Here is a 27,810-nt window from a genome sequence, read left to right on the forward strand (position 1 = left end):
CTGAGCTTGCAAACAGAGGCTCTAACAGGCAGTCGAGGGTGCCCACAAGGGCCCCGCATTTCCTGCCAGCCAGCCAGGCAGAATCGATCAGCTGCCGGCTGTGGCCATCTCGCTCTTGCTCTTCCCGTGACATTATCTGTCTCCCTCTGCCTGTGGCTGGGCACGCGGGAGGGAAAATCAATGCAGTGCTGTGGGGAGTGAGGGTCTTGTCTCTGCTTCCAGCTGCTCCCAGACGCTCCGTCAAATACTCGTGCCCAGGGTTCCATTATTAACACCGTGGGAAGAGATGGGGGCCGCGACCACAAGCTGGGGTGTCAGTGATCACAGAGACATTAAACAAACGGGTGCCCACCTAGGCTCCCCACCGGCCCCGGCCATCCCATCTTCTGCAGAGAGAATGCCTGCACCAGAGGCCTTTCTAAATGTCAGGGAGGGGCGCGCATGCACGTGCTGGCCTCTGGGGTCTGAGAGGCAGAAAAGAAACAGAAGGACTCCGATTCAACTCAACACATAAGATGAGCCAATGGGGCAACTTCGGATGCATGCTTACTTTCTAAAATACAGCCCTTAATGACTTTATTCCTCTGATTAAAACCAGTTCATTCCCACACACACACACACCTACTGCCCCATCACCTCCTCAGCTGGACCTGAGGAAAACCAAATTTCCAAAGACCCAATTCATACCCTTCCCTGATGGGTCCACCCACCCCATCTCCCACAAGCCCCTCACTCATTGTGAACCCCATTCCCTGAAATCCCAAGCTCAGCGTGCCTCCCTGCCTTCCCATGTGCTGATCCCTCCCCCTCCACCCTAAGCCCCAGAGGGGAGCTGCATGCTTTGTTTCAAGATCCAACCAACCAAGACGTTCCCTCCTCTAGGTTTTCCCAGTCTCCCCAGTGAGAGCACAGAGCTGCCTCCTCCGGACACCCAGGTAGTGCTGCGTCCCTGCTGACTCATGCCCTGGTCTCACCGCATTACTATCCCGTTTCCACACCGACCTCCCAAACCGGGCTGAGCATCTTAACCACAGTACTACTCATTGGGGGAATTCTACTCTCTATCCCACAGCAGAAGCTCCTAACATATTTGTTATTGAAAGGAAGATGAATAAGACACAGCCCTAACCTTTCAGGAGCACATGGCTATTTCCAGAAATAAGATGGGCTTTGGAGGTAAAGAGACATAGGTCCAAATCCAGGCTCTGCCATGTCTCAGCAGTGTGACCTTGAGCAAGTCTTTTGCCTCTCTGAGCTTATATTTCCTCATCTGTAAAATGGGGGTGATCAGAGCTTCCCCTCACAGGGCTGCTGGGGAAAGTTAATGGAAAGCTCCTGGCACACAGCTGGTGCTCTTGTCCCTTGGGTGCCCCCTAGTGGCGGGCATGTCCCAGAAGTCAGAGACAAGGTACTCACTTTCTGGTGCCTCTTACCTGTCCTGTGCAGACGCAGAGCCTCCAGGATGTAGGACCCTGAAAGCTGGACCCTCAGTGCTGGGATGTCCAGGGGCAGGGGCCCGCCTGCTCCAGGCTTGTCCCCACCAGGCTGTGGTGGAGTCGGAGACCTCTGCCCACCCCTGCTCTCCACCATTAGGCTCGGCACCAGGCAGTGGATGAAGTGTAACTGAGACCTCCTGATCACGCTAGACAACGCATCCTAGGACCAAGAGGAAAGGGAGTCAGGGCCAGCTGTCTCAGCATGAGACAGACAGGGGTCTGGACATTCCTCAAACATACATTCAGCCTGGCCAGGGCAGCTCTTGGGACCCCTATGTCCTGTACCAACGACCTCCTCCCTACAGCCTGATCTGTACTCATGAAAGATAAGGGGCCTTTATATAATAGATCTTGTTGTAATAGATAGGAAAACTGAGGCATGAAGAGGGCAAGAAGTAGCCTAAGTTCACATAAAACCAGTAGCACGAGAAGTGACTAGAACCTAGCACCTAGCCTGCGAGCTTTTTCAGTATAATATGCTATGAGTTTTTCCCAAAATTTATCCTTCCCATGTCCCTCCCTTTGGCCCAGCCTGACCATTGACCAATCACATTTTCTCATTTGTTATTGGCTGTATGTATCTATGTAATGCAGTTACATCAGTGCTGGAGCCTGTCGCCTGCTCCCAAGGAGAGCCGAGGGGTGAAAATGCCGGCTTTTGGGAGGGGAGGGAGGAAGGCAGGCAGGCCTGGTCTGACTGCAACATCTGTCACCTTGGTCGAGAGAACAACTGTGGTTCCTGCAAACTTCCTGAAGCCACTCAAGTCAACACCAAGTAGCTGAGGCTTTGACCTCAGACTTGACCGATCACTTCCCAGCAGCGTGACTATGGGCAAGTTTCTTTGCTGCTCTGAGTCTCAGGTTCCTCCTTGGTGGAGCGCCCCTTCAGGCTCACTGGGGAAGGATCTGTGGCAGTGAGGACAGGGCACCCACTCACTATCTGGAGTTTGATCTGGGAGCACGGGGCTTTCCTCTTCACTGCGGCAAAGCTGCTGGCGAAGGCCCTCCTCATCGCGCAGTTCCTCTGCAGTGCCTGCTGTGAGGTGCCCTCCAGGCCTGCCACAGCCCGGCACACGGGGGACAGCTTGGTCCGGGCCTGGAACAGGCTCCTCAGCTCCTCCCTGGCAGGGAGGAGGGGAAGAGACAGGGGCGTTAGGAGCCTCATGGGAAACGAATCCACCTTGTTTCCTGCTGATCTGCCTCCTAAACCCTCCCTAAGAATCGAGAATCACACATGCTGTTCACCATACTTCTCTGCCAGACGAGCCTCTGCTTCATGACAAATGCCAGCTCCCTCCTCCAAGCCTCTCTCCTCCCCTGACCTTAGAGCATCTCTCCTTCTATGGATATTTCCGTCACTGACACACCTGTGGGAATTCTGTCAAGCCTGTGCTTTTGTAACGGGCAGAATCATCTCTGTTATCCCTAGGACAGGTCCACTACATAGCAGGTACTGGCTATGCTTCATGCAAGAATGAATGACTCAGAGGCTGAACAGTCAGCTTCTGGACCTGTCAATGAAACGTCCAGCCTTCCCTGGGCTCTCCTGTAATGCATAGGTTCTGATATTAGTGGGCCAGGGATAGGGTCTCTTAAATGTCTGCTCTGATAAACCTGAGCTGCCCTGCCAGCTTCTGTGGGCACAAGAGGATTAAGAAGGCTGGGCAGACCCTGCTGTGCGCTAGGATGTGGCTGGGATGCAGAGAAAGCCCCATGCCTCTCAGGTCTGCCCCGCCCCACCCCTGCGATAGAAGCACGCAGGCATCTTCCACAGCTCCCTGCAGGTGAAGGCCACACCCCAGCCCCAGCCCTCAAGATGTGCTATCCACCTCCCTCTGTGCCTAACCCAACTGTGCAAACTATTGAGGAAATGAGTCTCAAACACCCCAAAGCTGTTTAAAGTGGTTAAATGCATGACCAGGCACAAACATTAACAATGGCTTGAATATACTCATATTTAAATAAAAAATTAAGGAGAGGACCAGGAGGGCTCCCTAGAAGCAGGAGCCCTGGGAGGAGAGAGCAAGGAATGTGGGCACCCCCCCCCACCCTCTGGTACAGGGACAGAAGGTCGTATCCACAGTCTTGACCCCTGTATTTGGACTGTCTCATCAGTAGGGTTGGGAGACCTGACCTCTGAGGGCCTTCAGTTACTCTGTGACCTTGGGTGAGTCACATGTCCTCTTTGACGCAGCTTCTGATATATAAAGCCAAAGTGTCTGATCAAAATTTGAGAGTGCCTAAGAACCTCCTGAGAAGCTTGTCAGCAGAGCAAGTCCCCAGGGCCTTCCCCGGAGAGACTGGGTGGCACCCAGGAGTCAGCTCACTAAGCAAGCAGTCCTGGCGAATCTGGCGTTCCTGGCTGCAGAACTACACGTGAAGGAAAAGCACTGTTTGCTCTCAAAATCACCAACGCTTGGCTCTCAAGTGAACAAGACATCGCAATGGGATTTACTCCCAAGCCTGCCCTGATCTTTCACCACCCCCTTCCCCGTATGTGTTGGTGCTTCCTCCAGAATGTCCCTTGCACACCAGGCTATCTGATCCACAAAGGTTCCCCTCACCCTTTCCTAGGCCTCCAGCCCTCACCCAGCCCGAGCACAGGATCCTAGAGCAGCAAGGGAAGAAAGATGGCCACAAGAGGTGTGTTCAGGGCCTGCAATGAGCAAGGCTCCTTAATACGCCATCAGTCATGTGACGTCACCAAAGCCTTCCATCGAACATGTCAGCTTGGCGTCATCACACCCACTTCTCAGATGATGAAACCGAGGCCCAGATCATGCAGCTTGAAAAAGGCAAAAGCGGATTTCAACTGCTGCCTGCCTCCAAAGCTGTGCAGCAGCCACCAGGTCTTGCAGTCTCATCTAACAAGCCCTTCTTTTATGGTGGAAGAAGCAAAACAAACAGAAAACACCCTGGGGAGGGAAAGTGCCCAGTCACCTAGGTCAGCGATTTTCAACCGTTTTCATCCCATGGGACACATACATTAATTACTAAAATTCTGCAGCACACTGAAAAAATACATTTTTTCCCCAATCTGAATAAAGCAGGTATAATTTTGATTGATTTACAAAAAGAAAAATAATGATAATAGTAATTACCTACCTTTTTTGCTCCAAAGTGACATTTTAAATAGTCAGGTGCCCATACATGTATTTAAGGATTTCTGGTACCAAGAATTAACCCATCAGACACAACCTTATTACGTAACACGACCAATAAGATGCAACTCTATGATATGACCTATATGTTTATGATTCAAGACAGGGCATTCACACTGGCTGACTATAGTCATTTTTTTATTTGACAATCTAAGGAAAAGAGGTCAGTGTCCCTGACTAAAGAGTCGAGTGTTGCCTGTTTCAAAAATTCTTGTGGCACATCGGTTGAAAAACGCTGACCTAGGTGAGTAGAGACAGGGCTAGGACTTGGCTAGGGCCCCCTGGCTTTCCTCACACGGTCCTCTATATGCTCTTTAACCTTCCTTGTGCCCCGTCCCCTGCCTTGGTATCTTTTCTGGAGCTGTATGGCCATGAGCCCTGCTGCTTAAAGGTCTCCCATCAACTCTGGCCATATGTCCTGAGAACTGCAAGGATCAATTAGTCAAATTGTGTCTCAGCTCTGCTACTAGTTTCCTGGGTGAGCACAGCTGAGCCACTTCACCTCCCAAGGCCTCAGTTTTAACTTCTGTAAAGTGGAGCTGAGGATATGGTGTTGCTGTAAGGATTTATAAGATCCTTATAAAGTGTTTATCCTGATGGCAGGCACATGGTGAATAGACAGGAAATGTCCCCTCTACATTCTCACACCACCAGCACCTCTATGGTGGCCTCAGCTTCTCTTCTAGTCTCCAAGCTCTGCCCCTGCAGGATTCCAGCGCTGACCTTAGGAGGATCATATCTGCACACACACACACACAATTTCCCAGCAACTCTAAACTGACACAGTGACTGACGCCAGCCCTCAGCCAGCACTTCTGAAGAGAGCAGTCAGGGAATGCAGTGAGCTTTTTTTAATGCTACAAAACATTATCACTTCGGTTTTACAACCCCCTAGTTCTAGGATGTCCATAAAAGTTGTTCCAGTCACATCATCTCTCCAATACTTAACAAAAGGCAAAAAGCCAAAATAAGAAATCACAGCTTTTGAGTTTTTGTTCCACCTCCCCAAAGGCCAGCCCTTCTCCTCGGCTGAACTCACTCAGGCCCCAGGGAGACATTGCAGCACTCCAATTTGAGTTACGTTCTCTGCGTCATTAGGGATGGCTCCCGGGCCAGCTCCTGCTGGCTGGGTTGTTGTGTCTGCATGGCCCCAGCACAGCAGGGAATGAACCGCAGCACCTCGAGGGGCCCGGATCTGTTCCCAGGCCTGGCCAGACTCACCTTTTCGACTGCTGCAGGACCTGGGGGGCGTCCAGGGCCGCAAGGTTGGGCTTAGCCCTGTGGAGCCAGCCTGTGAGGTCATAGCGCACGGGGTCCTGTCCCCGCTGGTGGGAGATCTCACACTGGAGTGGCTGCTCGCAGGGTCGAAAGGCAGAGGTCTCTGAAAGCAGATGCAGAGCATGAGTGTTGGGGCCCAGTGGGGACACTCTGCAACCATTTAGCATCACCAAGAACACATTTTTTTCCATTTTAATATGTTTCTAAAGCTGACAGTTCTGGGGGCCCACATTTCCCCCACATTTTTTTTCCAGCCTTTTTCCAACGTGGATTTTATTCCTCCTCACACTCTTGAATTCAGAATACCTGTTTCCTCCAAACATCATTAATGCCATCTTCATGACATTATACCATACGCATGTATCACTGGGGCTGTTATTAATGTTTTCCTTAACTCAAGTCACATTTTTACAGATAAACCCATTAATAAAGAAGCATTATATTGTAGGTTTGGTGTGCAAATTATATATATATATATACATATATATATATATTTAAATATTCATGAAAATAAAGACATAGTTATTCAATATTTTGAAAATAGTTGTGTGCCACCTAAAATCATCTTGAATATCATCAACCAAAAAAATGTACAGCCAACTCTTGGGAGATGCTGGCAGACAAGGGACTGAGTGGGAAAAATAAATGGACTTGGAGTTGGAAAAGACCTGAGTTCAAATCCTGATACTACTACTTATTACTGTGCGACAGGGGTCAAGCTGCTTACATCTCTGAGCCTCGGTCTATTCTCCTGTGGAACGTGGATTAAATAATGCTTACCTCCCGGGGTGGCATAAGGATCAGAGGAGACAATGTGTGTGAAATATTTTTATAGAGTGCCTGGCACATAGTAGTCACACAATGAGCAGTGCTGAGTGTCATTGTCATGTCCTGCGTTGATCCCTTTGCTGGCACCCTGGAATCACAGAAGGTTTATCTCTACATGCCCAGTGTTCAGCATCATGCCAGGCACAAGAACCGAGTCTGGAAGAGCTTGTGGAATGAATGCCTCATGAATGAATGAATTTAATTAATTAATTAATTAATTTCTGGGTTTTAATCAGATCACTTCCAGTGCAATGATGCTTTCAGGGTAAGTAATGACCCTGGACCAATTCTTCTCAGGAGGGATAGCATTATCTTAGTACTGGTGTCTATTCTAAACGATCTTCCTACATTTTCCCATCCTGCTATTATCAACGCACTGACATGTACTAGGGTCTTGAGTCCCTCTCCCAAATCCTAACTTGCTACCTCACCACTGCAGTGATTTGGGAAATGAGGGACCCGCATTTCTTGGAATTCTGTACCAAGTAAACGCAGTCTGAGCATCTGCAGGCAGCTGGTGGGGTGTGTCCTAATCTTTCCTTAAAGGGAAACTAGTCATATTAAATTGGGATGCACCCCCATGACCTCAGCTGTCCTGGGTGACCTCTTTAAAGACCCTATCTCTCTCCATAGTCACAATTTGAGGTCCTTGGGGCTTGGGACATCAGCATATAAACTGGAGGGTAGGATATAATTCAATACTGTATCTGACCTGCAAGTTCTTTTTTTTTTTCCTTCTGCTTTTAACAGAAATAAAATTTTCACGGGTCCTAAAGGTCCCAGGCACTGCCCCTCCCACGCCGGGCACAGAAGCCAGCCCGGCCAGGAGCTCTCAGAGCCAGGCTCTCCGGGAGCAATTTGGGAATTAGTGGCTCTGAGCGTGGTCCACGGAGAGCTGCTGGGGCCATCAGATGTCGCCGCTGCAGCTGCTGCTTTAAAAACCTCATCCTGATGTGAGAGCAGGAATGCTTCGTGAATGTCCCAGACAGGGGCCTCAGCTGGTCCCCCAGGGTCGCGGCAACTGCTGGCCTGAGCCCCATGGACAGCAGCACTGAGAACTGTCCTGGACCCTCTCCTGGTCCTCTCTCAACTTCTCCCAGACCACTCCCGTCTGACGCTCACCCCGAACACTTCATTAAAATAGTCTGGTCTGTCACCAATGACCTCCATGTGACCAAACCCACGGCCAGTCCTTGGCCACACTTCACTGGGCCTCTGCGCAGTGTTTAATTTGGTCAGTTCACGTTCTCCTGGCTTCCCTCCCTGGCCACTCCTCCTTGGTCTCTTTTGCCGATCAGTCGCTAACCTTGTACCTGGTCCCTTCACAGTGAGATGTCCCAGGCTTGAATCCTTGGCCACCTTTTCTGCCAACCCTCAATCCCTTAGTGACCTCAGCCAGAACCAACCACAGGAGGCTGGTTCACCACTACGTAGCAGAGGGCCCAGCACACAGTCACGGCTCGATCTATTTGTTAGTACATAAACGAATAAACGCATGAATGAATGAAAGAACACACACGCTCACATGGGGGCATTTCTGCACTCGGACCCGCCCTGTGCAGGCCTCGTCAGGGCTTTCTCTGCAGCTGACAAGGGCAGATCCCAGCTCCTGGGCTAGTCTCAGTGCCCTTCTCCCCATCCCTCCTTACCTTCGGCCCCAGGTCTCTTCTCGAAGGCCGCACAGAGACGCTTGAGCACCGTGCTGTCGCTGGAGCCTTCCACCCGGACCTCCTCATCCAGGACCCAGAAAAGGCCCCTGGTGTCCTCAGCATCACCTCCAGCGGGTAGGCGGGCCTGGTGGGAAGTCCATGACATCATGAGGAGCCCAGGTCCCCAACAGACGCCTGTCGAGGGCTTCTCTTTCCCCTGAGAGGAGTCGGGGGTCTGGGTCCTGGGCTTCATGACTCAGCGTCCCAGCCTGGACCCACGTTCCCACTCACCTGAGTCTCTCAGTGTCGAAACTGCAAAACTGTAACAACCTCTCAGTTCCAAATAGTCCAACTCCCACCTCTACCCTTACTTCCTGTGTGACTTTGGGCAATTCACTATACCTCTCTGAGCCTCGTGTCCTCTGTGTAAAGTAGAGACTGGCCACACCTCCCGCAGATGGCTGTGTGAGGATGTCACAAGTGAAAGCGCTGTGTACATGACATTTCTAGATAAACAGAGGCAGCCAGGTGCATTTGCGCACGGCCAGACATGAAAGGGTGCACTCCGCCCACCGCTTCCTCTTAGAAGTCTTTGTACTTTGTTACCCGGAACTCTTGAGGGGGGAGAAAAGGTGTCCAAATCACGTTTCAGAGGAGAAGGTGAACTTGGCTCAGTAGCACACACGCAGAATTTTAAATGCAGCCCAGACCTTCAGAGACCATGTAGGTAACGCTGTAATTTTGCACATGGGCAACTGAGAGAGGCCTGGGGAGTTGAGGGGCTTGTCCAGAGGCCCGTGATGGGTCGGCGTAGCCGATCATTGTGCTGAGTGGCTATGGAGGAAACGTGATACGTAAGGTGATCAACTGTCTCTCGATGACAGGGACTGAGAAGCTTCTCAAGATGTAAGGATTTCAGTGCTAAAGCCAGCAAAGCCCCTGGCACACCAGGACAGCTGGCCACCTGAACTCGGAAATATTAGCCCATGCTCCTCGGAGGCCCATAAAGAAAGGACACGTCCAAGGTCCCACGGAGAGACACGGGCAGAACTAGAACTGGACCCTAGGCATCCTGTCTCTTCACCTTGGCCTTCTTTTCTGGGGTTGAAATCGACAGCCAGTGCATCCTTGGCAGGCAGCCGTGCCCAGCCACTGCCCAGGCATCTGGGGACACCATGGCCCTTCCCTCCTCACAGCCTCAGTCATTCCTCCCAGGTATGTGAACACGGCAGGGAGGTGGAAGCAGCCAGAGAGGTGCTGGTAGGGCTCACAAACACGGGAGCTCTGCAGGGGCAGGCACAGCCACCTGTGAGCCAGGAGAAGCCTTGGAACCCACCTCTGCCTGAACAAGGAAGGCGGGAACGGGCAGCCAGTGCTATCAAATGGCAGGAGAGTGACCTGCAGGATGCCTACTGTGCGTCCATCATCCTGCCAGGTGCTTTGTGCTCCAGAGCTCATTGACACTCGCAACAACCCCAGGGGGCATGACGTTCCCATTTTGGTGATGAGTAGACTAAGGGCTGAGACGACATGCTCAAGGCAAGCCAACTGAAATGGTCCGGGGCAGTCTTGGCAAAGGGCTGAGTAGAGGTGTGAGGCTGGGGTCAGCCAAGTGGTTTCTCAGGGTGGGGAAAGTGAGGTAAAGCTTCAGGAAGCCCCCAACCTAAAGCCTGTCTTTTCCCGAGGGAGCTTGGGGGCCTGGATCCAAGAGTGCCCCTAGTGGTCCCATTCTCCCCATCTCTGCCGGGCATAGCACCTCTGTCTAAATAAATACTTGATCCTCCCAGAAGAAAGTGGCTGGAGACCACTGGGCACTGGTCACTAGTTCTTAAACCCCCTCAGCTCTGACCACAGGCTCCCAGGTGTGGAAGCATTCTAAGAAACCAACTCAGACATAAAACAGAAGGTAGTGCTCATTGCAAGAATGAAATATTCAGATCAACGCAGATTCTGGGAGTACGTCCCAAGGTCAGTGGTTTCATAATCCCTGGATGATTCCGGGTGCAGACAGCACTCCCAACTAGTAGCTTCATGGTTCAAATCTGCCAGTATTTCAATTAAAAGGCTTCATGGTATCTGAGAGCCCAGGTTTGCTGGGGCCCCGTGTTACCTGGGAGGGATTCTGATCCACAACAGCTACCGTGGTCCCTGGGGACGGTTCCGGGGGGTCAAACTGCACAGGAAGGCCTTCCTGGAGAGTCACAGGAATTCAGCGTTAGTCCCTTCCGTGAGCTGAACGGGAATGTCTGGGTGACATTATGCACGAAGATGTTCATCACAGTGCTGTTTATCATAGCTTAATCCCAGCAATCACCCAGCTGTCCAAAGGACATGGTTAGTAAGACATGTGAATGTGAGTAACATCATGCTGTGAGGACAAGAGCAGACAGCACAATTGGTGCACAGAAAGATCAGAAATCTATCGAGAAGACAGGATATGAAAAAAGAAATGACTGGGATAAAATGCAGACAGCCGTAACGGCGGTTGCCTCCGGGTGGTAAGGCTAACAGACATTGTGTTTTCTGCTTCTTGACACTTTTATGTGTTGTCTAGTTTTTAAATAAAGGACATGTATTACTTTGACCATCAGAAATAAGTGAAATATTAAGGGGAAGTTATGGGGGAGCTGCTACCGTGTATTGAATTCCTAATACAGATTAGGCACCTTCTATCCGACCGACCTCATTAAATGCTCAAAACAGCCCCATTGGGCAGTGTGACAAAAATGATACAGCTAACCCCGTTCTCTCTCCTTCCATGTCTCTGCGCTCTCTGCAGAGACACTGCAGTCTGCCCCACCCAGAAGGGGAACCCCTTGAGTCAGAGCTCGGCCATGGACTTGCTGTGATCTGCTGAATACAGCAGAAGTGACACGGTCAGTTCCAGGTTGAGGTCTCAAGGGAGCCTGCTCCCTTCTGCTCACTTTCTTAGAACCCCGCCAGACCCATGAGACAGCCTGGGCTGGCCTGCTGGGGGACCGGGCATCCTTGGAGCGCGGAGGAGTCATCCTACCCAAGGCCTGCCTGGGTAAGCTCAGGGCCAGCTGACCCCAGACACGTGAGAGAGCCTGACAACCCTCCACCTTCCCGGCCTGCATCTGATCACCAGCCAAGAGCTCTCCGGGCTGAGGCCAGAAGAGTGCCCAGGCCACCCAGAGACGTGGAAAGCAATAACAAAGGGTGATTTTTAAAGCCACTGCATTTTCAGGTAGTTTATTAGGTCACGTGATTATGGCAAATGGTAACTGATACTGAAATATTATTTCTATTTTACATGTAAAAAAAAATCAAAGATCAGAGAGGGTGAGTGACTTTCCTAAGGCCACACAGCCAATGAGTGACAGAGTTAGAGTCAGACCCCAGGTCTCATCAAGGACTTTTCCTTAAGATTTATCCATGTGGATGCTTTTATGTGCATTGCTGTGTGTGGGCTCCAACCAAAGAAATGGCCATAATATTAATACCCATTATCTATTGGAAACTAATAGAGTCATTTCTAATATTTGCCATTAGAACTTGCTGGAGTCAAAGGGGTCTCCTTCAGGGAGGAAGGCGGGGGCACGTATCCAGGGTACTGGCAGTGGTCCACTTTCCAAGTGGGTGGTAGATGCATGAGTGTGTTTGGAGAAACCCATTGAGCAATACACTTATAATTTGTGTACTTTTCTTGTGTAAATGTTAGATTTCAAATTAAACTTTATTAAAAAAAATAAGAACAGAAGGGCTGGCAGGAATACGCCTGCATGCATTTCCTGGTTTGCACACAGTTTCTCCAGGGTGCCTCCCGGAAGGGTACTGCGTCTGCTCCTTTGTTAAATACTGCCCTGTTAGGATCCAAAGAGCAAGCCCACCGCTTTCACCCCACAACCAGCGTGACGGGCTTTCCACAGCAGGGAAGGTGCAGGCTAACTGTGAGAGGAGAAGCCAGCTAGGGTGGCGTGGGCAAGGAGGCACAGGGCATCCCAAAGAGGGGCAGCTGTGGGAGCCAGGCTGGGGAGAACCAAATTCCAGGGTGTTTCTGGACTGCAGGGTGCAGGGGGCCGTGGACAGAGGCTGGAGAAAGAGGGAGATGGGGGGTGGCAGAGGCCTGGGGAGCCAGACCTGGAGTTAGGGTTCTGTTTAGTGATGAACAAACAGGATGAAGCCGAAGGTTACTGGAGGCCCAGGCCCTGTGCCCTGTCTGGCCTCACACACTCTGCTGCACCCGGGGGAAGGCCCCGCTCTGCCCAGCTGTACCTCCCGGTATCGGTCTAGCGTGGAGACAAAGGTCCGCTGGTAGAAAAGCAGCTGCAGGCGCTCCTGAGCGTAATTGTGACACAGCTCCTCGAAGGTGGCAGCCCGGTCCTTGCCCTGGTGCCGGGGGTTTTGAAAGCCCGGAGAGTCCACCACCATGATGGAGGCCATTGAGAGGTGGTGGGAGGAGAAAGATCTGAGGAGAAAGGGGAGAGGCCCTGAAATGACATGGCATGATAGAGCCCGGGGATCAAAGCCTCCCATTCACAGAGAGGGAGACACTGAGACCACATGCTTGGGTGGGTTTGGAAATCCAGCAGATCTACTTTCAAAACCAGGCTCACCATGTACAGGCTGTGTGACCTCAGGTAAGTGAATTAACCTCTCTGAGCATGATTTTCCCAACTGCTAATGATGGTAGGGATGAGTAGAGTGATCCCAAGTCCTACGGTAAGTAAGAATCAAAGGAGTTCAAGTTTGGCAAGTGCCAACATGGACACATCTGGCCTTCGGGAAATGTTCTCTCCCACCAGGCCCAGTGTGGAGAAATGACTTGCTTAAGGTCATGTGGCAAATTGGCTAGAAAGTTAAAACTAGAACCTCCTTTTCCTTCTTAGTGACACATTGCAATAGAAAAACAATTTTGTTCAGTGCCTCAGTTTACAAAGTTCCTTCAAGCCATCACCTCTTTAGATCCTCTCAATGAATCTATCCAGGTGGACAGATTGTTTACATCTAAAATGCAAGAGGTAAGGGACTTGGGAGACAGTCACATGTGGGCTCCGGCCCTCTGCACTTGTGGAACTGCATGTCTTGGGAAAGTTGCCCAACCTCTCTGAGCCAGCCATGAAAGAGTTAATGATGAGCCGACCTCAGAGAGCTGCTGGGCTGGTTGGGTGTGATAGCTCTACATGGGTTGCCACATGGTAAGTGCTTGGTAAAAGCTATCTGCTCTTATCAGTAGTGTGATCGGAATACGCTTTGAAGGGCCCTTAGTTTGAACCTCCTCTCTTCCCCATCACTTACCAAGGTTTTCCATATGTACACTGGGGCCAGTTAAGTAAGTTACTTAACACTTGGAAAGTCAGACGCCTACTAGGTGCTGACGGATGGTGGCAGTGGGTATTGTTATCCCCAATGCGCCCATCAATGCACCCATCAATGTACCCATTTTATGAACAAAACCGTGAAGCAACTGCCCTCCGTGAGCTGAGGCAGCTTCCTCGGGTCAGCAGTTCCTTTTCCACCCCCAGCGCTCCTCGCTCTGAGTGAGCACAATCCCCTTGGTTTCCACTAATTTGGTCTCAGATGGTAATTATTCCAGGAGCAAGAGAGGGAATGAATTCTGTGTCCTGATGCCATTGGAGAACCCTGGCTGCTCGTTGCTACACACAAGCCTCATCCCCTTAACAGGATGTCAGAAGCCTAATTACGCTTCCTGCTTTCACGGAGGAGGGAGGGCCTTGCCGAGGTTCTGGGTCCACACTGCTGGAATTGCTTAAAGGTTTCCATGGATGGGTTGGAGTTGGCTCACCAGGATAGAAACCACGGGCTCCTGAGCCTGCAGCCCGCAGAGGCAGACGCATTTCAAAGACGCATCCTGGCCCTCTCAGAAACTCCCCTCTGGTTCCTCCCCATTCCCAGTGGAAATTTTAGAAAAATAAATGGATGAGAGCATTTCAGGGAAACTCGAAGGTAGGAAGGGGGAGTACAGCACTGTGTTTGCATCCCAGCTGCACCTCTCTGCCTCAGTTATCACATCCATGCAACGGTCTGATGGGAATAGTAAATGATGCTAAAGAAGCAATCAGTGCAGGCCTCTGCCCTAAGTTGGTGCCCCCAAATCGTTAGTTTCAATTGTTGGTATTTAGCATCATAATTAGGAAGAGTTATTTAACTTCATTATTTCTTTTAATTCTCTCAATGATGCTGGAGGATAGAGCTATTTTACAAATGCAGAAGAAGAGATCAGAGAGGTAGCCAAAGTGAAATTTCAACACAGTATTCTGCAACTAGAAAATCCACTCTCCAGGCTGTGGAGAAAAAGGAACCCTCATACACTGTTGGTGGGAATGTAAAGTAGTACAACCATTATGGAAGAAAGTATGGTGATTCCTCAAAAAACTGAAAATAGAACTACCTTATGACCCAGCAATCCCTCTACTGGGTATATACCCCAAAAACTCAGAAACATTGATACGTAAAGACACATGCAGCCCCATGTTTATTGCAGCATTGTTCACAGTGGCCAGGACATGGAAACAACCAAAAAGCCCATCAATAGATGACTGGATAAAGAAGATGTGGCACATATACACTATGGAATACTACTCAGCCATAAGAAATGATGACATCGGAACATTTACAGCAAAATGGTGGGATCTTGATAACATGATACAAAGCAAAATAAGTAAATCAGAAAAAACCAGGAACTGCATTATTCCATACGTAGGTGGGACATAAAAGTGAAACTAAGAGACATTGATAAGAGTGTGGTGGTTACGGGGAGGGAGGGGGGAATGGGAGAGGGAAAGGGGGAGGGGGAGGGGCACAAAGAAAACAAGATAGAAGGTGACAGAGGACAATCTGACTTTGGGTGATGGGTATGCAACATAATTGAACGACAAGATAACCTGGACTTGTTATCTTTGAATATATGTATCCTGATTCATTGATGTCACCCCATTAAAAAAATAAAATTATTAAAAAAATAAAAAATAATAAATAAATAAAAAAAAGAATGAAAAAAAAAAGAAAATCCACTCTCCAGCATTAAAAAAAAAACCCTACTCTGCTTAACTGCCCATGCTTGGACTCATTCACATGCCTGCAGAGAGGCTGACTGTGTGCCCAGGAATGGCTGCAGTTACCTGTTGATGAGTGAGACCACAGCGGCAAACAGTTCTTGGTACAGACCCGAGGCCATCCCCTCCACACACTCTACGCCCGTCATCTTGAGCCCTGGAGTTGTAAAGAGGAAAAGGTCAGGACCTTGCCTGGGACATCAGTCCAGAGACATCACTACTGGCCTTAGCGAACCCCCCTCCTTCATACACATCTCTCCCCGCCCCCCTGAAATTACATACCCATGTTCTTAGAACCAAGATCGAGTGTCTTATCAGGACCTCGAGGGTCCTACATAACCTAGTCCTACCTCCTCTCCAACATGCTTTCCTGCTCATCCCTTAGGGCTCAGCCCAATGTCACCTCTTCAGGGAAGCCTGCCTTGACCACCACTGCAATAAGCCAATGCCTAGCTCTTTCTTGCTTCTTTTTTTAAATTAATTTTTTATTGAGGTATAACTGACATACAAAAAGCTGTACCCACCTATTTATTATATATACTCTGATGAGTTGGACAATAAGTATCATCACCATAAACATAACCATCATCTCTAAAAGTTTTCTCCCAGCCCTGGCCGGTTGGCTCAGGGGATAGAGTTGCTCTGATGTACAGATGTCCCGAGTTCAATCCCCAGTCAGGACACACATGAGAAGCAACCGTCTGCTTCTCTTCCCCTTCTGTTCCCCCTCTCCATTCCCTCTTCCCCTCCCTCAGCCAGTGGCTCAATTGGTTCGAGCGTCGCCCCCAGGCACTGAGGATAGCTCTGTTGATTCAAGTATTGGCCCCAGACAGGGGTTGCCAGGTGGAACCCAGTCGGGGCACATGCAGGAGTCTATCACCCCTCCTATCACTTAAAAAAATAATAATAAATAAATAAAGTTTCCTCCCTCCCTCTTTGTGTGTGTATGTTATAAGAATAGGTAACGTAAGATTTACCCTATAAAAATTTTAATTACATAATACAGCATTGCTAACCGTAGGACTTACTCCTCTATTGATTATCTCATTCATCTACTCAGTCCTCCGCTCTCCTGGATTTATTCATCCTGAATAAGAGACACTCCATACCGACTGACCAGCATCTCCCATTTCCCCTCCCTCCAGCCCTGATAACCGCCACTCTACTCTCTGCTTCCATGACTTTGACTTTTTCAGATTTCTGATACAAGTGGAATTGTGTATTATATTATTCAAATGTGCCATTTGCTGCAACGAGGGTGAATTTTGAGGGTGTTAGGTTAAGTGAACCAAGCCAGACACAGAAGGACAAGCCTACCCTCCTTTTCTAGCCCTGACTACAGCCTGTCTTTCCATGTGTGGTTATTTTATTTACTCATGTCCCCTCACGGTGGCTAGGAGTGCCCCGAGGACGGGGATGGTCTGTGGGTTTGTCGGCTCCGAAATCCCCTGACCCAGAGTGGGAACTCCATAAATGCTTGTTGCTCCCTCTTTCTGGAGGGAAACTTGGCAGTTTTACGTCAGAAGCATAAAATGTTCATGTACTTTGACTTAATAATTTCACTCTTAGGCTTTATTCTAATGAAATATTCAGAGAAACAAAGATTTCTGGGTACAAGCATTCCCTCAATTGTTGATCAAACTGGCAAAAACCACCTTTTCAGAACAGCTTAAACATCCAACAATAGCAAATGGTGAGATAATTTGTGGTCCATCCATACAAAGGAATGCTTAAAAACAGGCATAGAAGAATACTGAATGAGATGAAAACGCACCTACCTGTCATGTTAAGGAGGAATAAAAAAGCTTACAAAGCTATTAGGATAGTTGCAGTCTCAATTGTGTTTAAACACACACACGTGCACATAGGCACACACACACACACATGCACACACACTCATTGGTCCCATTAAAACAGCTGGCCTTGGTTAGCATGAACTCAACAAAATGGGCTGAGGGTTGGGGGGACAGGGCCGGTGTCAGATCACAAATCCTGACCCTTTAGGCTTCTGGTTTCACGCACAGAATTGGAAGCACAATTTCCAAATCTACACGCACACCGGTGCCTGGGGAAACACTCCTGCTTGTACATTCCAGACAGCCTGCTGCAGCCCCGAAGCATTTCTCATCCCTCCTTTAGCTTCACCCCCAACCTGGGCCGTTGCTAGGCAACCCACAGCCTCCCTGCATCTCTCCTAAACCTGCCAGTCCCCTGCCTGCTTAACATCTACCCTGGAGACCTCAGCCTGAGAGGCTGACTCAGACTCACAGAGTGGTGTGTGCACATAGCTGAGCTTCTGTGTGTGTGCATATGTATGTGCACATTTTTGTGCTGTGTGTGTCTGTGTACATGTAGGTGGTATATGTCTTGAACACATTTGTGAATGTGTGAGGTATATGCATGTATCTGTGCATGTGTAGTGTGTATCCATGTGCATGTGTGTGGTATTTGTGTGTGCACATATGTGCATGTATCTATCTGTACATGTGCCCATGCACATCTGTGTGGTGCCTGCATGTCTATCATGTTTATGTATGTGTGAGGTGTATGTCTATGCATATACGTGTCCCATGTAGATGTAGTATGTGCCTGCAGATATGTGGTATGTGCATACATGTACATGTGTGTATGTGCATGCTATGTGTTGTGCACATGTATGCATAGGCATGTGCATGTGTGGAGGAGTGTCAGATAGCAGGTGTAACTATAGGTAGACAACAGCTCACACTTAGACCTAGAAGAAAACATGAAAGGCCAGTGGGATAAGGGACAGTAGCCATCAAGCTCAAGTCCCTAGAGGGTGAAGCAGCTCTGATGATCCAAGCAGCCTCTAAGAAATGGGCCCCATGCCTGACCTGTGGTGGCGCAGTGGATGAAGCGTCGATTTGGAAATGCTGAGGTCGCCAGTTCGAAACCCTGGGCTTGCCTGGTCAAGGCACATAGGGGAGTTGATGCTTCCAGCTCCTCCCCACCTTCTCTCTCTGTCTCTGTTCTCTCTCTCTCTGTCTGTCTCTCTCCCTTTCTCTCTCCTCTCTAAAATGAATAAATAAAATTAAAAAAAAATTTTTTTTGTATTTTTCTGAAGCTGGAAACAGGGAGAGACAGTCAGACAGACTCCCGCATGCGCCCGACCAGGATCCACCCGGCACACCCACCAGGGGCGACGCTCTGCCCACCAGGGAGCGATGCTCTGCCCCTCCAGGGCATCGCTTTGCCACGACCAGAGCCACTCTAGCGCCTGGGGCAGAGGCCAAGGAGCCATCCCCAGCGCCCGAGCCATCTTTGCTCCAATGGAGCCTTGGCTGTGGGAGGGGAAGAGAGAGACAGAGAGGAAGGAGGGAGGGGGGTGGAGAAGCAAATGGGCGCTTCTCCTATGTGCCCTGGCCGGGAATCAAATCCGGGTCCCCCGCACGCCAGGCCAATGCTCTACCACTGAGCCAACCAGCCAGGGCCAAACAAATTATTTTTAAAAAAGAAATCTTAAAAAAAAAAAGAAATGGGCCCCCAAACCACAACCCCAAACAATCTTGGACCCATTAACTCAAGACTGCGGACTCCAGGAGAGCCGCTCCTAGGGCGTTCTCAGAGGCCCCCGAGGTCTCTGTCCTCACTCTCTGAGGCCACAGCATCTGGCCAGCGGAGGCTGCAGACTTGGGACTCAGCAAACCCCCCATCAGCAGGTGCAGCACAAAGCTCTCCCCCTACACCAGTTCAAAGCACCTCCGTTCCTCCAGTTGCTTAGGCCGAATCCTAGAAGCCGTTCTGGTCCCTCACTTTCCCCCAGGGTTTATGCCATCATCTCTATTTGTCAACCTGACTTTGAACACATTCACCTTGTCTCATCTCTACTGCCACTTCCCTTGTCCAACCACCATCCTCTCACCTGGTGATTGGTATAAGGTTCCTAAGTGCTCTCCCTTCTCCCTCTCATTCCCAACCTCCCTCCAGGCTGCGTGCCATAGAGAGCAAGTCAACCCATGCCTTTCCTCTGCTCGGGCCCCTCCCTGGCTTCTCATCAATCTTAGAATAGAAACCCTGGTTTACAGACTTGCACATGAGCTGACCACTACCTGTTCCAAAATGCCATCTCCTACTATCCTCCTAGCTGCTCCAGCCATCCTCCTACAGTGTCCCTTCCCCTCAGCCCTCATGACCACTGGCAGAGCTAACTATCTGACCACAAGCACCGTGCAGGTAAGAGCCATGTCCACGTCCACCCACAGTGGCTTCCTTTGCACCTAGAAGGTCTGCATATAATAGACCCTCATTAAATCCACAATGAATAGGTGAGGGAATACTGGTATGTCCCCACAAGCCAATGGGGACCCAGCCCATTCAGAGTGGCAGCACTTCCATACCTGAGCTGGTCTCCTCATCCTCAAGGGCCCGTCGGCTCGACCCAGATGTCACTTGCTCAATGATCTGCCGCAGGTGGTGCTTGAAGGTGGCCGTGTTCAGCTCCTCATACTCACAGCCCAGGGCCTCAGCTGCATGGTTTGCCCACTCAAACCGCATAAACTGCTTCCGGCCCACTGCACAAGGAATGAACCGAATATGGCAGTGAGGTTCTGGAATCCAAGAGAACCTGGGAGACTCTCTTACCACCTCCCACCACCCAGGCATCTTACCCTGAGCAGAAGACTGAATACCCGCCCAGGCCTGGGCCCCTCGCAGATGGCCCATGGGACGGGGTCAGATTTCCCAAGAGACATGTTGATTCTGTTTCCATGCCATTGCATTGTTCACTTTTTGAAAGTAATTAAAAATATCATGGGGAACACTCCAAATGTGGAATTGGAGAATGGTTAGTAAAAGTATGATTTATCCACCCACGTGTTCGCTTATCTATCCACCCACCCATTCACCACCTCTACCGCCCACCTACCTATCCATTCAACTAGCCACTCAGCCACAGTGCAACCCTTTAACCAGCTGCCCACTTATTCAGTGCATATGTATTGAGCTCCTACACTGTGACAGGCGCTGGGAAATCAATAATGACCAAGACAGATGAGATGCCTGTCCTCATGGAGCTCACAGTCTATGAGGGAATGAAACAATAAACAGGTAAACTAATAGATAGTAAGATTAATTTCAGATGATAAAATTATTATTTTTTTCTTTAATTAAATAAAACAGGGTGATGAGATCAAGAGAGACCAAAGAAGTTGCTATGGCTCCTGGTGATCAGAGAGGGCTTTATCTGAGGATGTGGTATCGGAACTGGGTTATGAAAGGTGAGAAGGAGCTGGTCACATAAAGAACAAGGAAAAGCTCTAGAGGCAGAAAGAGGAGGCAGTGCAAAGGCCCTGAGGCAGGAATGAGCATGATGTGTTAGAGAGACACCAAAAAGGTCAGGTGGCTAAAATGTACAGAGGGGAGGGAGGAACCATATCAGGTTGAAGAAGCAATGGGAAGCCACTCTATGGACTATTGTAAGGACACTGAAGATCAGCAATGAAGACATTGTACAACATAGACAATGTGTACAGTCTAATGTTAACAGAAGAGCAAACTAGAAAACCACACCACGGTATGATGTAAACTATGTAAATCACTCTCAACTGCTGTAAATAAATAATAGAAAGAAGATACATCCAAATATTAACAGTCACAGCTAAGTATGGGGATTCTGTATTTTTCCCAATTTTCTACAAATTTTGAGTAGAAATTTTGTTCAAATTTTTTAATCCAAGTATAAAAAGAAATAAATGATTTATTAAAAACAAATAACAGGTTGTCGCTAAATAATTTTCTCCCATATCTGATGTTCCCATGAATGTGGTTCCTTCTTTGAAATAAGAACCTCAGCTGCCAACAGAGATTTCACAGTCCATCAGAAAGAGATCAGGAGGGCCCCACCTTGAAGGACACATCTGGTTTAAGTCAAAAGTAGAGATAGGGGCCCTGGCCGGTTGGCTCAGTGGTAGAGCGTCGGCCTAGCGTGCGGAGGACCCGGGTTCGATTCCCGGCCAGGGCACACAGGAGAAGCGCCCATTTGCTTCTCCACCCCTCCGCCACGCTTTCCCTCTCTGTCTCTCTCTTCCCCTCCCGCAGCCAAGGCTCCATTGGAGCAAAGATGGCCCGGGCGCTGGGGATGGCTCTGTGGCCGCTGCCTCAGGCGCTAGAGTAGCTCTGGTCGCAACATGGCGACGCCCCGGAGGGGCAGAGCATCGCCCCCTGGTGGGCAGAGCGTCGCCCCATGGTGGGCGTGCCGGGTGGATCCCGGTCGGGCGCATGCGGGAGTCTGTCTGACTATCTCTCCCTGTTTCCAGCTTCAGAAAAATGGAAAAAAAAAAAAAAGTAGAGATAGGGAAAAAGACATCTGGGACTTTGACACCACCTGAAGAGGAGGAGCTCTGGCCCCGGTCACTCAGGGGCCACAGATCGCTACTTCTTGTTGAGGTCTTCCTATCGCCTGAGACTCAGCACTGATCATGACAAGAGCCTCACTTAGTAGCTGCATGTTACAGATTATTCCTATTTTATAGATGAAGAAACTAATATTCAGAGAGGTAACATGGCTATTAAAAAAAAAAAGTCCTGGCCCTGGCCAGTTGGCTCAGTGGTAGAGCATCGACTTGGTGTGCAGGAGTCCAGGTTCGATTCCTGGCCAGGCACCCATCTGCTTCTCCATCCCTCCCCCTCTCCTTCCTCTCTGTCTCTCTCTTCCCCTCCCGCAGCCAAGGCTCCATTGGAGCAAAGTTGGCCTGGGTGCTGAGGATGGCTCTGTGGCCTCTGCCTCAGGCACTAGAATGAATCTGGTCACAACAGATCAATGCCCCAGATGGGCAGAGCATCGCCCCCTGGTGGGCATGCCGGGTGGATCCCAGTCGGGCACATGCGGGAGTCTATCTGACTGCCTCCCCGTTTCCAACTTCAGAAAAATATAAAAAAATTAAAAAAAAAAAAAGTCCTGCCACTTTCAAAAGTGATAAAGAAGGTGATAATGATGGCGGTGATGATAACAGTTACTGCTCATTTATCCCATTTTTTCATCATGTAATCATTGTTCAGCTCATGGTTTTTATAGTTATAATGTCTGTGTTAGAATTCCTGTTTTGACACGTGGGAAAAGCTCACTGCATGTTAGTTGTAGTTATCATCATCATCATCAAATCTTCACAAGAGTCCCAGAAAGCAGTCTTATCATTCCCACTTTATAAATGAGAAAAACTGACCTAGAGAAATCACTAGACATCAGACTGATAATAAGTGAAAGAACTATTTCCCCAAAGTCAATCCTTCCAATACCACCTTTAGGAAATTTTCCATATCCTTGTGACTCCACCTAGGACTTTCTTCTAAATGGACTCAGCTATCTTTTTCACTTAAATATATTATTAAAGGAAATGGTATAGCAGTACTGTCTTAAATGAGAACCCATAACCCATTTGTTGGAGAGGGTCATTCACAGACTGTGACCACCGATTCCCATAAGTGGGACCTGGGCAATGGGAAGTTCCTCAGCCCCGCCCTCTCCTTAGAAGGTTCCTCTGCCCTCTCCCCCACACACTGTCCCCGGTCTTCACACGAGGAGCTGTTCCAAAGGCCCAGCCTTGAGAGAGTGAGGTGTGGATGAGACCATCTGGACTGAACACATGACTAAACTCCTAAGGCCACTAGAGAAACATTTAAGATTCTTGCAGGTGTGTTCGGAGATCTATTCGTCTTGGAGACACAGCCCACAGACAGGGCCACTTGCTTATTAAACCAACCGCCTGCCCATCTGGAGTGGTCTGCCTCTCCTCTGTCCCTCCTCACCTTCTGTGTACAGGGGGCCAGTGTGCAAAGCAATTCCATTATCACTTGTCACAAATAGAAAGTAGAAATAAGTACAACATGAGCACAAAAATATCATTAGAATCTAATTAGATGCACTTACCTGGGAGCAAGAGGTCTGCCCTCTTTGTTAAATATAAAAGAGAGGCATTAAAGGCTATGAGCCCTGAATGAGACTTTCTTCTTCCTGTGCTGGAGGTTGGAGGCAAATTAAATAGGTGGTAACCGTCTAGGTGGGCGCTGTCCTGTCCCTCTCCTGAACCCCCACACTGCGGCTCTAAAACAGCCTCCCGCGCCCCGCCGGCAGTGGCCTTCCATCGCCCCCTGGAGCTGGAGAGAAGTCCGGAAGGCAACTGACAGCACCTGTGTCTGAAAAGAGGCGCAGTGAAGGGACTCAGCAGGACTCTTTGAATCCTGCCTGATTTAAGGGAGATATTTCCAAACACGCTAAGCAGGTCCCTGGAGGCTGGTCAGTGCATTAAATCCAACCCACGGGTTCCTCTAACTTTCTTCACACGCGGCTCGGCTCTGTAATGGGCTTTCCTCCGTGCGACCTAGGGACCCTCCACCTCTTCTTCTGCATGTCTCACATAGGACTTGTTATGATGACCCTTCCTCTGTCTCACCCAATGAAGAAAAAGAATCAGAAATGCCCATCAATATCACAGAGGCGACTTTAATGTTCTCAGATCAGCTGAGCAGCACATACAGAACACACAGTGGATATGTTCCTCACAGTCCTATGAGCTCAGCAGTAACATCTCCACTTGACCTAAGAGAAAACGGAGCCTCAGGGAGGATGACTTTCCAGGGCCATGCAGCTGGTAAGCAGCAGAGGCAGGATTTGAACTCAAGCCTCCTGGCTCCAGCACTCAAGACCCTAACCATGGTGTTATAGGGAGGGGCTTCCTCTCACAAGGGAGGGGGGGTTGTTCTAAAGCCAGAGGTTGAGGTGAAAAAATCAAGTGCCGTTAAAATTTCCCTTGAGAAGCTCTTAAGTTGCCCGTAATGTGCAGTGTGGTAGCACACTTCCACAACCTCACTCAGCAAGCTTTCCCTCTGGTGGAAACAGGCAGCTTGCCTTGAGGGGCCATGACATATAAAAAAAATATGTCTCTGTAACCACTGGCCTCGCCTTCCCTTTGCAATTTTGTCTGGATTTATAGAAGTACGATGCACATATGACAGGACTGCCCACCCTTGAATCTGCGCCATATTTTAAAATTATTTGCAAATAACAATTCTAATTCTTCATGGGTTCGTGTGTGGAAGACGCATGCCTGTGCGTGTCTACACTGGGGGGGAGGATGTTGTGTGACCTTGGCTGATCTCCCAACTGCCCTGAGAGATCTGCGCGCTGAGTGTTGTGAAGCCGGATTCTGTAGCAGAGGTCACTGAGACACGGAAAGGGACTCTGCCCTGTGCTAAGTCACACAGCACATAAATAACTGCTCTAGAGCTTGAATGTAGGTTTCCTGACCCCAAGGACAGTGGTGCAGGGTTAGGGGCAGCTCTGGTACCTCTGAGCATTCCATTTTAAACTGGACTTGAGCATATACATGGCTGTAAGTCAAGTCCAAAGGAAATAGGGACAGATTTCTGATGACAACATGGTGGGGTGGACTTGGAGCCGAGCTCACTGCTCCACCACACAGCCCCCTGGTCCTTCCTGTGCTTCTTAGTGCTGAGGGCATTCTTTCATACGGGTATTTGTTCATGCACAGGGCAGGCTCCAAATGCTAAAGAATTAACATCCGCAGCCTTCAACCAGAGACTGAAGACAACACCCTTTCAATGGGATAACTCAGCGAGCTTGCTCTATGCTGTCCTCCAGAGGTCCCCAGAGGGATTGAGCCTCAGCTGCCCAGAGTGGTAGCTGGCTTGACCCTTTGTCCTTTGTGGCTGCCTTCCTTTCCCACTTCCCTTCCTCACACCCCTTCTGGTGCTGCCTGGGATCACCTCCCACATAAACGTCTTGCTCTTGAACTCTTGTCTCAGCAGCTGCACCCATCTAAGGTGCTAAGGCTGAGAGAGGGCCTTCAGAGACTGACCACTCTTAGTAAGGTTTGGTTTACTTTTCCCTTGAATTACTCAGGCCAAATGAAGGTTCGCTGAAAGGGAGCCAAGGTCTTGGATCACTGTTCCGTCTTTGTGTCTCTGTCTGTTCCTCAGAAGCCACCTGCACGTCTGGGGTGAGGCCTGGCTCCATCCAGCCTGTGTGCTGGCCAGGGCAGGGCTGAGTCTAAAACTCTGCTCGTGGCAGGAAGGGTGTGGAGTGAGGCAGAGCGGCCACACATCGGGGCTCCTCGTAGCAGTTGTTCCATGGAGTATTCACTAGTGATATTGGGGAAAATGGACCCTGTATCATATTTTTTGTCATTGCTTGGTGAAACAAGTTTCTTAAATGCAAGACCTGTCAGAGCCTTTGAAGTATATCTTATCAATCTCCAAGAAGAGCATGTTCACCTCAGACTTATCTGGCCTAAGAATGCATTGATAGTGTATCTGGCAGGTCCAGTGTCCCATGACACATTAGTTCAGAAAATACTGGTTTAGCTGAAAGTGCCTTCAACTAACCAGGCGAGATGTCCAAGATCATTCCGCCAGTAAGAGGCGGGCTGGGATTTGAACAGAGGGAATGAACAAAGGAGAAATAAGAGACAGGAAGAATAAAGGAGCAAGGGGAAGTAATGGCACTTCAGTTTCGGAGCTGCTCAAATACACCCGCAAAGGCAGGGTTTCTTTCCTCTTTATGCTCAATACAAAGAAAGAGAGAGGGGAAGAAAATAACCTGACTGTTTTTCCCCTGTGCTCCATGAGTTCAATTGCTATCAATTACAGTGGCCTCCTGCATTTATTAATAACAAAGTTATTTCTCTTTCCAACAATAGCTGTGCTGTTGCTGAATTACTGAACATTATGTGACTTATTTATAATGCTGGTGCATCTGGCTCACAGTTGCTCACACTGAGGTTTACAATTCCGAGACCTGTGAAGAAGGGGGCCACGTGCAGGGAAGAGATAAGACTAGGAGGCTGCAGACGCTACAAGGAAAAGCGGCTCTCCACAGACAGACTGCCGGGTACAAATCCCACCGCCCCTGCTTACCGCGGGACGGTGCTGGGGAAGTCATGTTGCCCCCTTGACCCTGTTTCCTCTTCTGTAAAATGGGACTCGACCCCCATCGAGTTCACATGAAGCCTCAATGAGGTCATCTGTGCAGAATGCTTAGCAATGTGCCCAATAAATGTCAACTCATAATTATAATCACATTGAGATTTCAACCCAGGGCCATCCAGAAAAGTTCTATTGGAAAATGTAACTCCTTTAAGAGGCCGGGATTTCAAGTCTCTTCCTGCTTCTTTTGGCTCCTTCCTGTTCTCACTGCCCCCAGGTACCATGCTGCCCCACAAACCTGGGCATATGGTTCCGCCTGCCTGGCCCAGGACAAAGTTATTATCATCTACCCGAGGGCCTCTGCTCATCTGCACAGTCAGTGCTCCCTGCAAGGCCTGATCAACAAGCATCTATAAATTGCTGCTGAGTTCCTCATAACCCAACAAAAATCACGGCCCACACCCTAACAGCTGGCAAGACAGTACAGAGACCGTTCCCAGTGCTCTGGGGAATATGAACAGCTGTTCTGGAGAAAAGAGGGCTTGCTGGGAGAATCAGCTGGGGCAGCATCGGATTAAATCGAGCAAAATGGGCTGCTTTCCTGCAGGACTTCCCAGAGCTTTGAGGATGCCGATGTGTGCTGGAAATTTATCAAGAATGGGAGCCAGGGTAGGGGTTGCCTGAACTAAACTGATCTTATTTCTCTAAGCTTCGGTTTCTGTATCTGTAAAACGAGGTGGCTTCTCTCCCAAAGGGTCATTTTCAAGAGAAAACATGACATTCAGTGTGAAGCTGCCAGGGAAGGTCCCCAGAGCATGTGATCCAAGCATGAGGAGCAGTCATCAGGGAGACCTCAGCCAGAGGGGGTCACCATCACTCAGGGGGAACCGCAGGAGCAAAGGCGTGGGGATGTCTGTGAATGGCATCCCCAGCAGCAAGTCTGTGAATGACATGCCTGAGGTCACACAGCTAGCAAGGCAGAAGCCAGGGCCAAACCCAGCCCTGCCTGGCCCCCAGCCCATTGCTCCTTCCACATTCAAGTGTCCCTAACTAGGGAAGGCTGAGGAAGGGTCAATCAATCTACCTAACTGCTCCCTTTGACACTATTTCCTGGGGCCAAGGAAAGTCCAATCATAGCTGGTGTTTCCTGAGTGCTCACTGAGTACTTGACCTTGTGCCAAGCACTTAACCTTGTCAATGTAACAACCATACAAAAAGGTACAATTACTAATCCCATTTATTGATGACGCCTTGAACTATGCAACATACCATGGCATAAAGGATAGGGGGGCAGGCTCTTCAGTCCAAAATTGGGCTACTCCCCTTTCCAAGTCCATGACCTTAGCCTTCATTGACTCTCTGAGCCTTCATTGACTGATCCATAAAATGGGTAAAACCTACACATAGGGCTATGAGGATTACATAGAATAATCAATGCGAGGCACTTATTAAAATCATGCCT

General features: G+C 49.4%; 1 protein-coding gene across 1 annotated transcript in view; it reads right to left on the reverse strand.

Annotated features, from left to right (window-relative positions):
* Positions 1-27,810, reverse strand: part of MYO18B (myosin XVIIIB) — a 238,619-nt gene that overhangs the window by 155,057 nt on the left and 55,752 nt on the right. The window contains exons 13-20 of the mRNA XM_066260272.1: positions 19,808-19,981; positions 15,516-15,606; positions 12,649-12,841; positions 10,523-10,603; positions 8,413-8,557; positions 5,879-6,038; positions 2,434-2,617; positions 1,434-1,656 (exon numbers count right to left, since the gene is read on the reverse strand). Of these exons, the coding sequence (XP_066116369.1) occupies positions 1,434-1,656; positions 2,434-2,617; positions 5,879-6,038; positions 8,413-8,557; positions 10,523-10,603; positions 12,649-12,841; positions 15,516-15,606; positions 19,808-19,981 (1,251 nt within the window). The remainder of the gene's footprint in view (positions 1-1,433; positions 1,657-2,433; positions 2,618-5,878; positions 6,039-8,412; positions 8,558-10,522; positions 10,604-12,648; positions 12,842-15,515; positions 15,607-19,807; positions 19,982-27,810) is intronic.

This window comes from Saccopteryx bilineata, chromosome 2 (assembly GCF_036850765.1).
Source record: "Saccopteryx bilineata isolate mSacBil1 chromosome 2, mSacBil1_pri_phased_curated, whole genome shotgun sequence".
In the NCBI taxonomy this organism is placed as follows: domain Eukaryota; kingdom Metazoa; phylum Chordata; class Mammalia; order Chiroptera; family Emballonuridae; genus Saccopteryx; species Saccopteryx bilineata.